This window comes from Eretmochelys imbricata, chromosome 21, assembly GCF_965152235.1.
Source record: "Eretmochelys imbricata isolate rEreImb1 chromosome 21, rEreImb1.hap1, whole genome shotgun sequence".
Lineage (NCBI taxonomy): Eukaryota > Metazoa > Chordata > Testudines > Cheloniidae > Eretmochelys > Eretmochelys imbricata.
Window position 1 is genome coordinate 14,028,681 of NC_135592.1, and position 14,360 is coordinate 14,043,040.

The 14,360-nt window shown below is 59.9% G+C and overlaps 1 protein-coding gene across 6 annotated transcripts in view; it reads left to right on the forward strand.

The window, feature by feature from the left end:
- The first annotated feature begins 3,168 nt into the window (after nt 1–3,168).
- PPFIA4 (PPFI scaffold protein A4) overlaps nt 3,169–14,360 on the forward strand; it is a 98,697-nt gene continuing 87,505 nt past the window's right edge. For all 6 annotated transcript variants that reach the window (XM_077839127.1, XM_077839129.1, XM_077839126.1 and 3 more), the window contains exon 1: nt 3,169–3,405. In XM_077839127.1, the coding sequence (XP_077695253.1) occupies nt 3,169–3,405 (237 nt within the window). The remainder of the gene's footprint in view (nt 3,406–14,360) is intronic.

Sequence of the window (14,360 nt, forward strand, 5' to 3'; positions counted from 1 at the left end):
ACGCTGATGAATGGAAATACTTTTTCACTGAGCACATCACTAACCTGTGGAACTCATTGCCATAAGATATACTAGAAGCGAAGAGCTTAGTAGGATTCAAAGCGGGGATTGGATGTTTCTGTGGATAATGAGAACACCCCAGCTATGTTAGGCAGGATACAAGAATCAGGAGAGATATCAATCCTCCTGCTTCAGGGCATAATCCAACTGTTAACTGCCAAGGATTAGGAAGAAATTCTTGTTCGTGGCAGGTTATTCCGTAATTCTCTACAAGGGGGTTCCATGCACCTTTCTCTGAAACAAAGCTGTAGACTAGATGGACCCCTGGTCTCATCCTGCCAGGCAGTTCTGGTGTCCCATTGATCTCTCTTGTGCAAAGGGATCTGTTGGATGAAAGTAGCTGAGGCCCACTGTGCAGGACCAGGAGTGACTGAAAATCCAGGCTTTGGGCTGTAACTGCCTGTCTTGGGGTCCAGAGGGGAATTTACCCCATGTGCTGCATTAGGCGACATCATAGGTAATTGGCCCTCCCCCCCACCCCCAAACCCTGGCAGGGATCCTGTCTCCACTCATCCCTTTCGAGAGTCTCCCCTCTTTTACCCACTCAGCGCACGGGCCCATGCTGCCAGGAATCAAGGTCTTGGTGACACGCCTGAGTGCCACGGGCCAGGAACAGATTTGTACCTTTCGGCCTGACTGCCCCTCTGGCAGGACAGAGGTGAGGCTGGGCCAGATCTCAGGGTGAGCTTGCAATGTCACACGCTGAAATATGGCCCGGCCGTCGCTTGGCGTGAACAGAGGGGCAACCGCTCAGATTTCAGTGGCGTTGTGACCAAGCAGCCCGAGTAACTCTCCGGACAGGACCGCTGCTTAACAGTGACCAGTCCACAGCCCCCCTGGCTCCGCAGAACATTGAGCAAATGCCAACACCTTGGGAGCAGGGGTGTTCGCCTTGCCCAGCACCACTGAAGCCCATCGGCAGGGTCCTGGGCTGGATGGGCCTTTGGTCTGAGCCGGGATGACGTATGTTGCCACCAGCTGGCAGATGCAGCTCTCTCTCCTCTGCCGATTTCCTGGCACTGGCTACAAGGGTTGCTACGGAAGGAGCAACTTCGCCTTCTCTCTTAGCCCTTTGCGTGCCCAGGGCCAGACTCTGATCTCACTCTCCTGGCAATCCCACTGAAGCCAGGGGCAATGCTGTGGCTTTATTGCTGTCTGCGAGCCAGGAACCACCCCCAGGGTTTCAGAGCAGTGCACAAGGGGTGCATCCGAGAGGGGATCCCTCTGCACCTGGGTTTTCAGAGAAAGGAGGGGTTGGGTCTCAGATTCCCCAGGTGGGTGCCAACCTCCAGTTCTCCCAGCTGCTGTACGGTCGGGGGAGGCACCTGCCCCGAGCAGGGCTGGAGATGCTGCTCACCAAATCGCCCTTTGTGATTCATTGCTATATTTGGCCTGGCAGCCACGTGGCTGCAAGCCCCTGCCAGTGCACTCCTGACAGCTGCTGGGAGAGGCCGGGGGGAGGCAGGCAGGCGACAGGGAGAGAGTCCTGACAATCAGAGGAAATTATCTGGCTGATCACTGGGCCCGGAGCCCTGGCTTCCCAACGGCACCGAGCATGAGCACAGCCTACCGCTGGAGCTAGAGACAACTGCCTTGGAGCAGCTCCAATTCTGCAGCCCCTGGGAGCCAGCGGTCCCTGGCCAGAGCTCCCACTGAGCTGGGATAGTCCAGCCAGCACGCAGACAGACACCGACAAGGTACATGCTGCACCCTGAAGATGGGGTCGGCAGCACCCTGCCTTCCAGCTCCTCTCTGGGATCCATTTTCCTCTGCTGCACTTCATCTGAGGGAGAAATGGGGTAATGTGGCCTGTTTCTCTGGGGAGATTCCCCCTCTCCCAGAGCCTGGTACTTTAGGGACTCGGACGCAGGTGGGGCTGGTGTGTGGGATGGTCCCATGATGCCTGTGTGCGTAAATTTGGTTTCACGCAATGTTTACATCCCCCCGGATGTTTGTGAGTACAGCCGCAGCGCGGGGGGGGAGCAGCTGGTAGATGATGCTTCCCTGGGCCAGCGCAGGAGAGCACGGAGCCATGCCGCTGGCCTCCTGTGGGCCAGCAGGTTCCTGAATCCTGACCTACCCTACAAGGCTTGCACTTAGATCCCATGGCGATAAGGATGCAGGCTAGAGACCTTGGAGGGAGGCTGCTGGGAGGGCGGTTCACTAGCACCCGTTTGTGGAGGCGGAGAAGCTTAATGTACAGCGCCTGGCGTAATGGGCTCCTGGTCTGGGACGGGGGCTCCTACATGCTCCAGTACTATAAGCGAGAATCTAATCTGGCTCTCCTGCTGTCTGGAGGGGCTGATGCCGTGCCTCGGTGCTGGCTGCATGTTTGTGAAGGAGTGTGCTGGCAGATCCCAGCCCATGGGGCGGGTAGGAGCCTGGGGAAGCAGTCGCACGCAGGTGGGAAGTGTTTCACTGTGTCTCTTTTCCCGTAGGTCACAGACCTGGATCGCAAGCGCAGCTCCGTGGGGCAGAGGCTTGGGGAGTATCTCGCTCACTGCAAAGTGCATCGCTCAGCCTCCATTTCTTCCAACAGACTGATTCTCGTTCACCATGCCCAGGCAGGTGAAAAGTCCCCCAACCCCTCCTAGTACTACTGGCTTTGCGGGGTCCCTGAAGGGGTGCGTGCTGGAAGGGCGCCGCGTTCCTCTCTGAGCCCATGGCTTTGCTGTGCTCTGGCACCCATGCGCTGCGTCAGATGGGATCCACTCATCTGTGGGCTACGAAGCTGTCTGGGTGGCTGATTGGAATGAACCGCAGAGAGCCAGAGGCGGTCGTCTCTTCGGGGGCCTTATTGGTTTAAAGGACACCGTGTAGCCCATGGAGCAGGGGACGCTGATCTCAGCAGTGCAAGCTTCAGCTTAACCAATGACTCGGGGCTGCGAGGTGAGAGCAGGCATGGGGGAGCCTGCACCCTGTCCCAAGCTGCCTGTCTCTGACGATCGCTGCAATGGGCCGCGGGCAGCTGTAGCGATGTGATCTGCTGTCCGACCGATCTACAGCCCAAGAGAGACCCCGAGGAGGTCATCTAAGCAAACCCCTAGGCGAGGCAAATTGGCCTCTCTGGAGACTGGCGCGTGGCTGAAACGAGCCACCACCACCACCATGATGTGCGAGGTGATGCCCACCATCAACGAGGGCGACCCCCTGGGGTCCCAGCAGGGCCCCGACTCGGAGGCCAACTTCGAGCAGCTAATGGTGAACATGCTGGACGAGCGAGACAAGCTGCTGGAAACGCTGCGGGAGACCCGGGACACTCTGGCCTTGACCCAAAGCCGGTTACAGGAGACCGGGCATGAGCGAGACCAGCTGCAGAGGCAACTCAATTCTGCCCTCCCGCAGGTAAGGAGAGCGGCTCCGGAGCTCTGCCGGGACGAGGGAGGGCCAGGGCTGGGGACCTTGGCAGGGCTGTGGGAATAGGGTAGATGTCTTCGGGATTTCTCCAGGCTCCTTGCTAGCACTGCTGTACAGCGAGCGTCCGGGCTAGCCCGGTTTGGGCTGCTGCAAACCTGAGAGCCTGGTGCTTAAAGCCAGGATGGAGCCAGGAAATGCAGCTCTGCCAGAAGCGGCCTCTCATTCCGAGTGTCTGACTTCCGACCCTTTGGGCCTGATACTTCCAAAGTGCTGAGCACCCGCAGATCCCATTGGCTGCAGCTGTAGTGACGGTGGCTCAGTACCCCAGCAAATCACGTGTTAGGTGGGTGAGGTTGGGCATCTGGGAATCGAGGCCCCTTTTGGACGTACTGGCCTCAACGGGGCTAAAGAGATGTCCCTGAAGGCGAAGGCCAGCTGCCCGCTCAGTGGGGCCGTTCACGTTCATTATAACCCTTCCTCAGACCCGCGCTGCCCGGCCTGTAAGTTCCCCAGCGCAGGTGGCTTCCCGCTGACGGCCTCCTGGAGACTCTGCGGGTGAGGAGGGCGGATTCTGCTGTCCCAGTCCCAACAGCTGGGTCCCAGCTTTGGGTCGTGTATCCCTGAACCGGAGCTACTGAGGTTTGGAGAGCAAACGTTCGTGTTCTCCTGCTCACAGCCTTTCCCATCCTGAGGCAGGATGGCCCAGTGGTTAGGGCGCTGACTTGGGAGAACTGGGTTCAAACCCCTGCTCTGCCGCAGACTCCCTGTGTGCCCTTGGGTGAGTCCCTTAGCCTCTCTGGCCTTAGTTCCCATCTGTACAATGGGGATAATAGCCCTGCCTCCCACAGCGGGAGTGTGAGGGTAAAGATTGGGAGGTGATCAGATACTATGGTCACGGGTGCCTCAGAAGTGCCATTTATCGCTCCTCTGAACGGGGGAGGGGTGGGACGGGGCGCTGGTGCTGAGCCTCAGAGGCACGTCACGCCCTCAGCACAGGGCAGCGAGGGGCGTGAGGGGCCAGCTGTGCTCACGAGCCCAGAGACTTGGCTGCCGTGACCCCCAGCTTTGCCCTCGCCGTTGGGCCAGCTCGGCCACTAGCTGAGAATTTAGCCGCTTGGCAGGTGTCCCTGTTTTAATCAAATGCCCCAAAGAGCGTGAAGCCTGTGGGCTGGCTGGAACTGAGCATGGCCGGGCGGGAGCCCGGTGGTGCAGGGCTTCGTCACTACCCGCTGTCCCCGCCAGCCTGCAGGGGAGCTGTGTCTGCAGCACATTGCTGGAGCTGCTGGTACTGGTGTCTGTCCCTGTCCAGCCGCAGAGCTGAAAGAGCCTTACAAAGCAGGCCAGGATCATTATGCCCTTGGTACGGATGGGGAAACTGAGGCACCGTGCGGGGAAGTGACGTGTCCGTGGTCACCCAGTTGGTCAGTGGGCAGAGCCACGAATGGAACCGGAGTCTTCTGAGTCCCAGCCCAGTGCTCTGTCCACTAGGCCGCGCTGCCTCCATTGCGTTGGGACCTGAGCATCGAATTCAGAGCGTTCTAACCAAATTCTCCCTGAGCCGCGGACTGATCAGACGTCCTCCCTGGGGTCTCACTCAGTTCATTAACATGGCTGGTTAAAAGGCAAGAGTCTCACAAAAACGCAGGCGTGTCAGGGAGATAAATACGGTTCGTGGATATTTTTGTAGGCCCCAAATATATATTTAATATCAACACCCAGCTCTTTTATTGCTCTTTCTGTTCATAGTTATCAAAGCACTTTACAAATCAGGTTGGTATCGTTAATCTCCATTGTGCAAGTGGGGAAACCGAGGCACAGAGCGGTGACGTGACTTGCTCAAGGCCAACCAGCAGGCCAGTGACCGAGTTGGGAATAGAACCCAGGTCTCCGGATTGCCAGTCCAGTGGCCCGCTCCTTATGACCCGATAGCAGTTGTTCTGCTGGGCACACCGCACATACAGTACCCAGGGGGGCTGCTGGTCCAGGCAAAAGAAATTGGCCATCAGCCACCAGATGACTTTAAATCTTGGGGCATAATGAGGTGTGCGGTGCAGTGAGTCCTGGCTGCAGATCCTGGGTTATAGAAATGAGAAGATCAAGCAAAATGTTGGCAGAAGAGAACAGTGGTTAATATGCGTGGTCTGAGGAGGAAGAAAATGAAGCTTGGTCCTTGGCTGGTGGTCCCTCACGCAGCCTGGTGGTCTGGCTGGTGTTTGACTCCCCTGATGTCGGATGGTGTGTTTGGCAGGGCTCTGGGGGTGGCTGGACAGGGACCTTTGGGGCTGGATGAGGAACTTGTCACCCCTGACTGGGGATCTAACATGCTGGCTGACGCCTCAAGATGTTTAGGATAATCCTAAGAGGGCAGTTTGAACGGGCAATAGCGCTGCTTCGCCGGTGGAACCCAGGAGCACGTTCCCTGCCCTGGGAGCAGGACTGGCCTCTGGGCCAGCGTGTTATAACTCCAAAGCATGGCCCATTGCAAAGCGGGGTAGTTTTAAAGCGCACTAGGGAACTGCGGCTGCAGGGTCCACACGGACACTTAGCTCGCAGCAGGCTAGTGTGGGGGTAGATTTGCACCCCAGCTTGCTGCGAACTAAGCGTATGTGTAGCCAAGCCCATGGGCTAACCTTCCCCTACACTCCTAGGAGGGAGGTAGCAGCTCGTGGTGAAACTGAGGCACAGAGAACAATGTGGTTTGCCCTCGGTGGTCAGTGGCTGAATTGTCAGACTTCCTGTCTCCAGTCCCCTGCTCTAACCACTAGACCCCTTGGCGTCTCCCCATCGGCTCAGGAGGGCACTGTCTCTGCTGGAGCCCAGGCACTGTGCCAGAATGGACAGCCAAGGTGAGCCAAGCTAATGACGTAATGGCTGGATCTTTGCGGGGTCTGCCGTTCCCCCTGGCTTCAGAGGCAGCACCTCTGGAGCTTGGGGCATTAGGTCCATGGTTAGCCAGGTTAGAACATCCCAGGGCTCTGTCAGCTGGAAACGCCGCTCCACACCTGGGGAAACGCTGTCATGGTATCTTCCACCTAACAGCACAACTAGGGCTTAGGTCCTGGGTGATTTTTTGGGAACACTAGGGGGTTCCTGCCCCCAGCTGTCCTGGCTCTGCTGGGTTCCAGGTGGGTGTCAGTCCGTACCTGGTTTCCAGATTATGGCTGTCCACCATGACAGGGCCCCAACAGCTTCTCCTCTTGGGCTCCTGCTCACCTGCTTCCCACCAGTGGCCCCCACACTTCTGCACTCCCTGGAAGAGGAAATGGGGACGTGGTTCTTCTTATCGTCCTTTTCACCAATAGAACTCAAAGCGCTCTCCAAAGGAGGCCAGCACTATTATCCCTGTTGTACAGATGGGGAAACTGAGGCACAGAGGGGCAATGACTGACCTGAGGTCACCCAGTAGGCCTTCCTTCCATGGCCCTGCGTTACCCGGGCGGGTGAATGAACACAAACCTTGCTCCCCCACCCCTGACCTCTCCACCTCCTGAACACATGCAGTGGGGACAAGTGGATTATTTTTCTTTATTTTGGGCCTGATCCTGAGACGTGACCTCAGTGGGAGGCACAGGTGCTGAGCACCCCTCACGATCAGACCCTGGGTGTGACTGAGAAACACAGACCGTGACACTGTCCCTCCGGCACCTGCATCTGTGTGGCAGCATCTCCTTGACAGTGCGTCAGGCCTGCTAGGCCTTGCCTGTGCTCTGGTGTAGATGGAGGTCTGGGGGGATGCCATGAGGTCCTGCTGTCCCATTGCGGATTTCGCCCTTTGCACGGGATGCCGTGCGATGTTCGTGGATCTATGGCTGTTCTGTTGGGCGGGAGAAGGCCCCCCTGGTTGTTCTCTCAGTTGCCGGTGCTGAGCTCTGCCCTGGGCCCCTCGTGCCGGGAGAGTTGAAGTTCAAATTGCTGGAAAGCCAGGCGTAGTGGCGTTAGGGGGGTGCTTCCCACACAGCGCAGCCGGGCAATCTGAACTGTGCTGCCGTGCGTGGGAGGCAACCTGCACTATCGGAGCCCAGGCCAGCTCCCGCTCCTGCCTGTCCAGCCCAGGGGGCCTGGCCATGCCCTCTGCAGCACCCCCGAGGCTGAGGGAGAGACTCCGCCCGGGATTCTCTAGGGCACTCGTAGGCAGGGCTCAGGGTTGGTTCGGGTGCTGGGATGGGGGTGCTGTTACGAAGCGTGTGGGGGTGTTAACCACCCTTGTCTCCTAATTGGGCCACAGCTGCAGGGTGCTGGGGATCCTGGCCTGCGGCCTCTCTGCTCCCTGGCTGGTCTCAGGGCTGTTCCCTGCCCGCTGCGGGGTTTCCGCGTGATTCTCTCTGTCCAGCCTGTCAGCGGGAGCCTCTGTCCTTCGGCGGCTGCACCTCACCCTCCCCTGATCTCCAGTGCGGAGCAGAGCATCTCCTCCTTGGCTGGCCAGGGCACTGCTGCAGGGGGAGGGGGAGCCGTGCTCTGCATCCTTCGGGGGTGGCTTAGGCTCTGCCTAGACACACGAGAGTAGCCTCCCCTCCCATCCTAGAGCAGAGCAGGGGCCCTGGGCTTGGCCTTCTCCGGATACCGAGGACTGTTCCTCTGTCACGCGGGATACAGAGCGGTGAAACTCAACCTTCTTTGGAGCCCAGCCCTTCACACTCGCTGATGGCTGTCTCCTGTCTGGTGGTCCGCACTGCCCCTGAGGGGTCTGTCAGTGGGCCACTGAGGCATGGGGCCCTTGGCATGAGCTGGCGTCTGGCCTGCCAGCACCGCACTGTTAATCCCTCCTCACCGCGCCCTCGGGCCATGTAAACTTGGGAGGGAAGGAGGGCATGGCAGGTTCTCAGGTGGTCCGGAAGCAGCAAGGACCAGTTCACAGCCTGGAAAACTGAACCCCCCACCCTTGCCTTCAGCAGGGATCACCCCTCAAAAACATCCAGCTCTGACTCCTGATCTCAGGGGGCTCCACCCTTCTTGTGGGTGCTGAGCGCTGCCCAAACTCCATCTCTGAGGCTGTTCGCCCTCGGGCGTGGCTGGCAGCTGCTCTAAAGCAGTGGGGTGATGATGCTCACGGAAAAGCCACGTAGCTGCATTCTGGATGCGGCCTGGGCTATTGCAATAGGCGGTTAATGCCGGTAGGTGGTGCTCCAGGCTAGTCAAGTTCCCGGAGGCGGCTGGCAGGTGCTGTGAAGGGTTGAACCGTTGCTCCACTGGTGAAGGGCACTGGCCTGCAGTCAGCTGGAGTCTGAGCTGCTCAGTCAGTTTGTCTGATTCCTTTGCTGCCTGCTGAGGGGGGCTGCTTAACCCTTTCCGAGCTGGGTTCCGCTCACCCGCTGACCACGTCCCAGCTGGGCTACTGTTGCTTGTTGTTATTTCATTAAAATTCACGGCGAGAAAGCTCATGCCCAGAGCTCTTGGCAGCACGGTGGCTGATCTACACGTGCTTTGAGCTGTACGCCAGATCAGCTGATACCCTGGGCAGCGTGGCAGGCCGGCTCTGCCGGGAGGTGTCCGGGCAAAGGGCAGCACCAAGGGTTGGTTGTTGCGGGATGTGTTGAGGACAGAGTGGCGGGTCGCACTGGGATTCACCCTGTGCTCTGGCATAGCCGGAGTCCTGGGCAGCGTGGCAGTGACGGGCAGGCTTTGCCAGCGTGGTGTGAGGGCGATAGTGGGCTGTGCGTGGGCCTTGGGGGGCATCGTGGGACATCGTAAGCCTGATCTGGATGACACGGCAGGCAGGTGGGATTGGAACATGCCCACGCAGCATGGTGAGCTGTATAGAACATGCCTGTATCCCAGGGATGGGTGGGAGTTATTGGGATGGGGAGCCCCACAAACAAGCGCTGTTCGGGTGTGACTGGAGGGCACAGCTGGCAAGGGGTCCTGGGATGTGCCTAGCAGCTGGGTGCACAGTGGGCAGACAGCTCGCAGGCCGTGGGGAGCCTGGGCCGAACTGGGACCTTGTCACTTTCTAACCGTGGCCGGGTTTGAGTTCAGGTGTGTCCAATGGGTGTTAATGGACTGAGCTGCCCCAGGGAAGGTGAACGCCGGGCCATGTCCCTCATTCAGCCGGCTTGATGTGCTGTCCAAACCAGTCGCAAACAACGGGCCCAGCCACCCATGCGCATGGCGGGTCTCAAAGCACGCGACCCTCGGCACCCCCGGGGGCCTGCTGCTAGCGTTGGCCAGGCCGGCTCTGGGAGATGCTGCAGTCAGCAGGGGCTGTGTGTGCTCAGCGCCTCCCAGCGTTCGGCCCGGACCTGGTGCGGTACAGGAGGGGTTTCCTGTCTATGAAGCCACAGGCCGTAAAAGCACCAGGGAGGGGCAGCAAGGTCTCTGCGCAGCTGTCTGGACACTGCTGGGCTTTGCAGAGTCACTAGCACTGGCTGGAGGGACGGCCCCTCCCCTGCAGGGATGTTTGGCTGGACCTTGCAGAGCCATGCCGGGGTCAGGAAGGAGTTTGCTTTCTGGTGTTCAGATCTCGGCCAGGGAGAGAGTCTAGCTCTGGCAGGGGGAGCCTGCTTGGGTCCCCTTTGCCTCCACGCTCCTGTCCCCTCCTGCCTCGCAGGCTCGGCTCTCTGGGTTGCAGAGCAGGGCGCAGGATGTTGTCATGGGCCCATCTGTTCTCTGGCCTGGAGCAGACGCAGGGACTGGGCTGGATGCCTAGAAGCAGCCCCAGCCTGCGGGTCAGGGGAGGGGGTGCCAGCGGAGAACAGGGCTTGCTGCAGAGCTCGTGTGAGGGGGGATTGTTCTCTCTGCAGGGCACCTGGGGCTGTTCTACTCCCAGTTATTAAAGGTCTGGAGCCCTGGAAAGGAGCCCTGGCTCTGACCTCCTGCCTGCAGGGAGAGATGCTGACACCCCCTGGGTATCCTGGCCCGTGCACACGGAGCAGGGCTGTCAGCGGCCCCGGTGGAGGGGCAGGCTTTGGCTCTGAGTCTCGCCTGTGTGAAGGCTCATGGGTCCTCTTCCACCAGTGCTCAGTGCGTTGGGGAGAGTGGAGAGCGGAGCTTGGGGACCGACCCATTGGCCGCAAGGTGTAGGGCAGGGAGAGTGGGGCCAGAGGGCCCTGCATGGCTGGAGCTCACCGATCAGCCAGGGAGCCCGGGAGGCTTGAGACATTTTGGCCCCTCACTGGCTCTCTTCCAGCATCGGGATGCCTGACCCTCATGCTCCTCCCCCTCCTGCCCCCGAAGTCCCAGCGCCAGGGATTTGGCTCCGTCTCAGCAAAGACTTTAGATCCTGGGGAGGCAACTTGGCTGAACCTGGTGTGATTAAGCCAGGGCCACGCTGCCCCACAGGCTTGGGCCGGGGCTGGAGGCTGGCAGCTGGCTCACAGTTTGCAGGGACAGGGACCTCTCACCCTTCAGTGGGTACTGCATGCCCGGAAGAAACACAGGAAAATGCCTCTGGGGAAGGGCCCTGCTCCATGGTGCTGGACTGGTCCTGGATCCCGCAGGAGCCTGGAGCTTCATGCCAGGCTGGGGAGCGAGAGCTGGACTAGCTGACCACAGCCTCTGATTGCCTCCAGCTGACTGCCTGAGCTCGGCGCCCCATGGTCCTTTGTCTCCCCACCCTGGCAAACCTCCAGCTGGCCTGTGGGACCCAGCCCAGACAGATGCCCACTAGGCTGTGCCCCCATCCTCTGCTGAACAAAGTCCTGCCCCCAAACACGAGTGGGGTGATGCCCCATCACACTCCTCCTGGGCTCCGTGCCCTCTCCCCCAGCTGGGCAAGGGGCCACTGCGTCCATCCATGGTGGGCAGCTGGAGCGAGAGCATCCCAGGTCACCCTGATGGTGAGGGCTGCCCACCCCACAGGCTGCTGCAGCCACTCCCGGATTAAGGGGCTGTGCGGATTTACTTACAGTTCTTGCTCCAATTCCGACTCCTCCATGTCTCCGCACAGGGAACATGCAAGCGAAGCAGAGCAAACTAGGTCACTGCAAAGGGCCTCTGTGCATCTGTGCGCTCCTCCGGGTTCGTCCACTGGGTCCCCCCGCTGCGGGCGCCCGCTCGCGGCTCCCCGTCCGAGCCATGGGGCTGGCTCCCTCCGACCCTGGGAAGGGGAACGATTAGCGCACGCAGCAGATGGGGAATTTCTGCAAGCTCCAAATGCCTCCTCCTGCCGAGTGCATCGCTGATCCTTCCCCAGTGCCCCAGCGCTCCGTCCCCTGCACAGAGAGGCAGGCTCGACGCGAAGCAGCTCCCCGGCTGCCTTCGGCTCGGAGCAGTTCCTCGTGCCTGGACTTCCAGCACCCTGGGTCTCGCTAACCGAACCCCCCCCGGCCTCGGGGCTAACGCCTGCTCCCCCCCAGGCTGGCAGAGCCGTGGATTTACAGCTCCAGCGGGAGATGATTCCCTGGCATGAATGCAGGGAACAAATCCATAACGATTCATCTGCCCAATGGGACTCATTTCAGCATGTACATGTACCAGGTAAGCGGGGCTCCCCACCCGGGAAAGGTGGAGTAGGGGGATTCTGGGCTCTTAGGGCCCAAATGGGACATCAGCCTCATCAACGGGCATCAGTTCTACTGGGTAAACCCGCCGATTTCCCCCGTGGTGCTCAGAGTTCCTTCTCTGCCAGGCTCCATGTCTGGAGGGGAGACAGGCTGCGAGAGAACCCCCCTCTTGGACCATCCTGGGCACAGATGACACCTTCGCAAATGCCAGGATGGCTGGAGCCCCCATCCCAGGGTCTCTGGCTGTGTTTGCAGCCTCGGTGCTGCTGCTGGCCAGGGAGCACCAGCCCCCAAGCCATTTCGGATACATTTAGAGAGGCCCTTGGCTTGTGACGTTTTTGGGGAAGGCCTCGGCTCTTGGCAGGTTTATGGTGGCCCTTGGCTGGTGACATGTTCAGAGGGTGGCACCCTTGGCTGGCACCGCATTCAGGTCAGGGGGACCCTTTGCTCTTGCTGCATTCAGATGGGGGGGGGGGCACCTGTGGCTCGCAGTGCAGTAAGGAGAAGGGGAGGCTTTGTCCTGCGCTGTGGTGAGGAGTGGGAGCCCTTGGCTCCCAGAGGGGTCAGGTGGGGGTAGCCCATGGCTTGTCATGGGGGTGGCTCTGCCTTGCTCTGTGGTCAGGTGAGGATGAGGGGGGGCAGGCTGGCTGCTTGAATTGACCCGCAGGGCCGGGGGAGTCTGCGTTTGTGGGTGCTCATTGAAGGCCACAGCCAGGACGTTAGGCTGGGGGTTCCCAGGTAGAGCAAACCCCTAAGGCCCTATATGCCCTTCCTAGCCAGCGGGTGTGCATGGCCCTGTCTCTCCCCGGGGCCCACTGCTGCTCCTCCCGGCTGTGACAGCGGCCACTCTCTGCGGGTGGGCGTGCTGGGCACAGCGCCCGAGCTACCTGTGTTCCATACACCAGGATTGTGCTGGGAGTAAGAAATAAGGGGAATCCCCCCGATAGGGAATATTGATCTGGGACATGCTGCCCCCCAGCAGCAGGGCTGAGGCTCCGGGGCCGAGCTGCAGGCAACTAGCAGATCATGTCAGGAGATTGCCACGGCTTCAGCAGGAGGGTCAGAGATGCCTACGTGCCCGTGCCCTGCCCTGGCTGCTCTTACAACAACAAGGGCATGTGGGGCTGGCAGGAGACATGCTGCTGCCCTGAGCCAGAGCGGGGCAGCTGGGTTTTCTGCCCACTCCCAGGTGTGCTCTGCGAGGAACGAGCAGCCTGCCTTCCCACGCAGGAATTCACGGCTCTTGGCATTCATCCCTGCGGCTGGATTTCTTGTTTGGGGCTGGGGGTGGCCTCTTCGAGGAGTTTGTGTGTGTATAAGGTCAGGGTGTGTTTTCTGTTCATAGGGGGCAGGGCTGGGGTTGACGGGAGGATGCACCCCATGCAGACAGGGTCAGGATGGGGCGCAAGGGGACTGTGTAGGGGGGAGCCCCCTGTGTCCCCTGGCCCCTCCCAGGGGCTGAGATGCGTTCCCTTTACATCTAGTCTCCCTGCGCTGCTGTGAGGTGCCTGCGATTGTCACTAACTGAGTGGCTGCCCCTTGCTTCGGGGCCGGCACCAGCACGAAGCTCCCAGATGCCACGTGTCGGAGCCCGGGAAGCGATCTCTACCAAGGGGCCGCCAGAGCGTTGGAGTCATTCTCCTAATCCTCGCTGGCATGCCATGGCCCCCGAAAGGCCGAATTGCTGTGTGATTTCCCAGGGAGACTAAGCTCCCTTAATGCTTCATACGTGATTTATTTATTCATGTGTGACTTCATCAGGCTGAAAACACTGGGTTCCAAGCTCTGGCCAGGCCTGCCTTGCCGTGCCTTCCTGGGGCTAATGACTGAGCGCTGATGGCCGCCCCTCTCTGCTCCTGCGGCCTGCACCGCTGGCTTCCAGGCAGGGTCCGTTCTCTGCGTGCTTTTGTAGCGAGGCCCTCTCCCTGTGTCAGTCTGCTCCCAATTCCCTTGGGTTCCCCTTTCCTGTGTCTGCAGACCCTTGCAGGCTGTCAGACTTGCTCTCTGGATGTGTCTGCAGCAGGGTCCCTCACGTACTAGCAGGCTCCTGGTTGAGCCCATTTGCTGCATATACGGGCAGTGGGGCATTCAGCTTCCTGCCGGAGCCTTCTCCCCACAAGCAGTGACATCTGGGCCCAGCATGGGCTTGTAGGTCCTGCCCGAGCTGAGCCTGCTCCCCCAGCTAGCTGCACCTGGGCCCTCTTTGTGCTTCGTTCCTGGGTCCAGAGTTTATTCCCAGGGGCCGATCTGCCATCTGGAAGTGGACCTATGCTCCTGCAGGCACCCCGCGTACAGCCCAGAGTCAGGCCTTTGTGTGGGAATTAAAGGGCAAGTTGAAAAGACTGCATCGCCTGTTGTTTTGTTCTGTGCCCCTAGCACAGTGGGGCCCGGGTCCATGACTGGGTTCCTAGGGGCTGCTGCAATCCAAATGATAAATAATCCTGATCGGCCAAAAGTCCCAATCTGCAGTTGTTTTACGGTAGATTTTCAGGATCAGATGGGGCC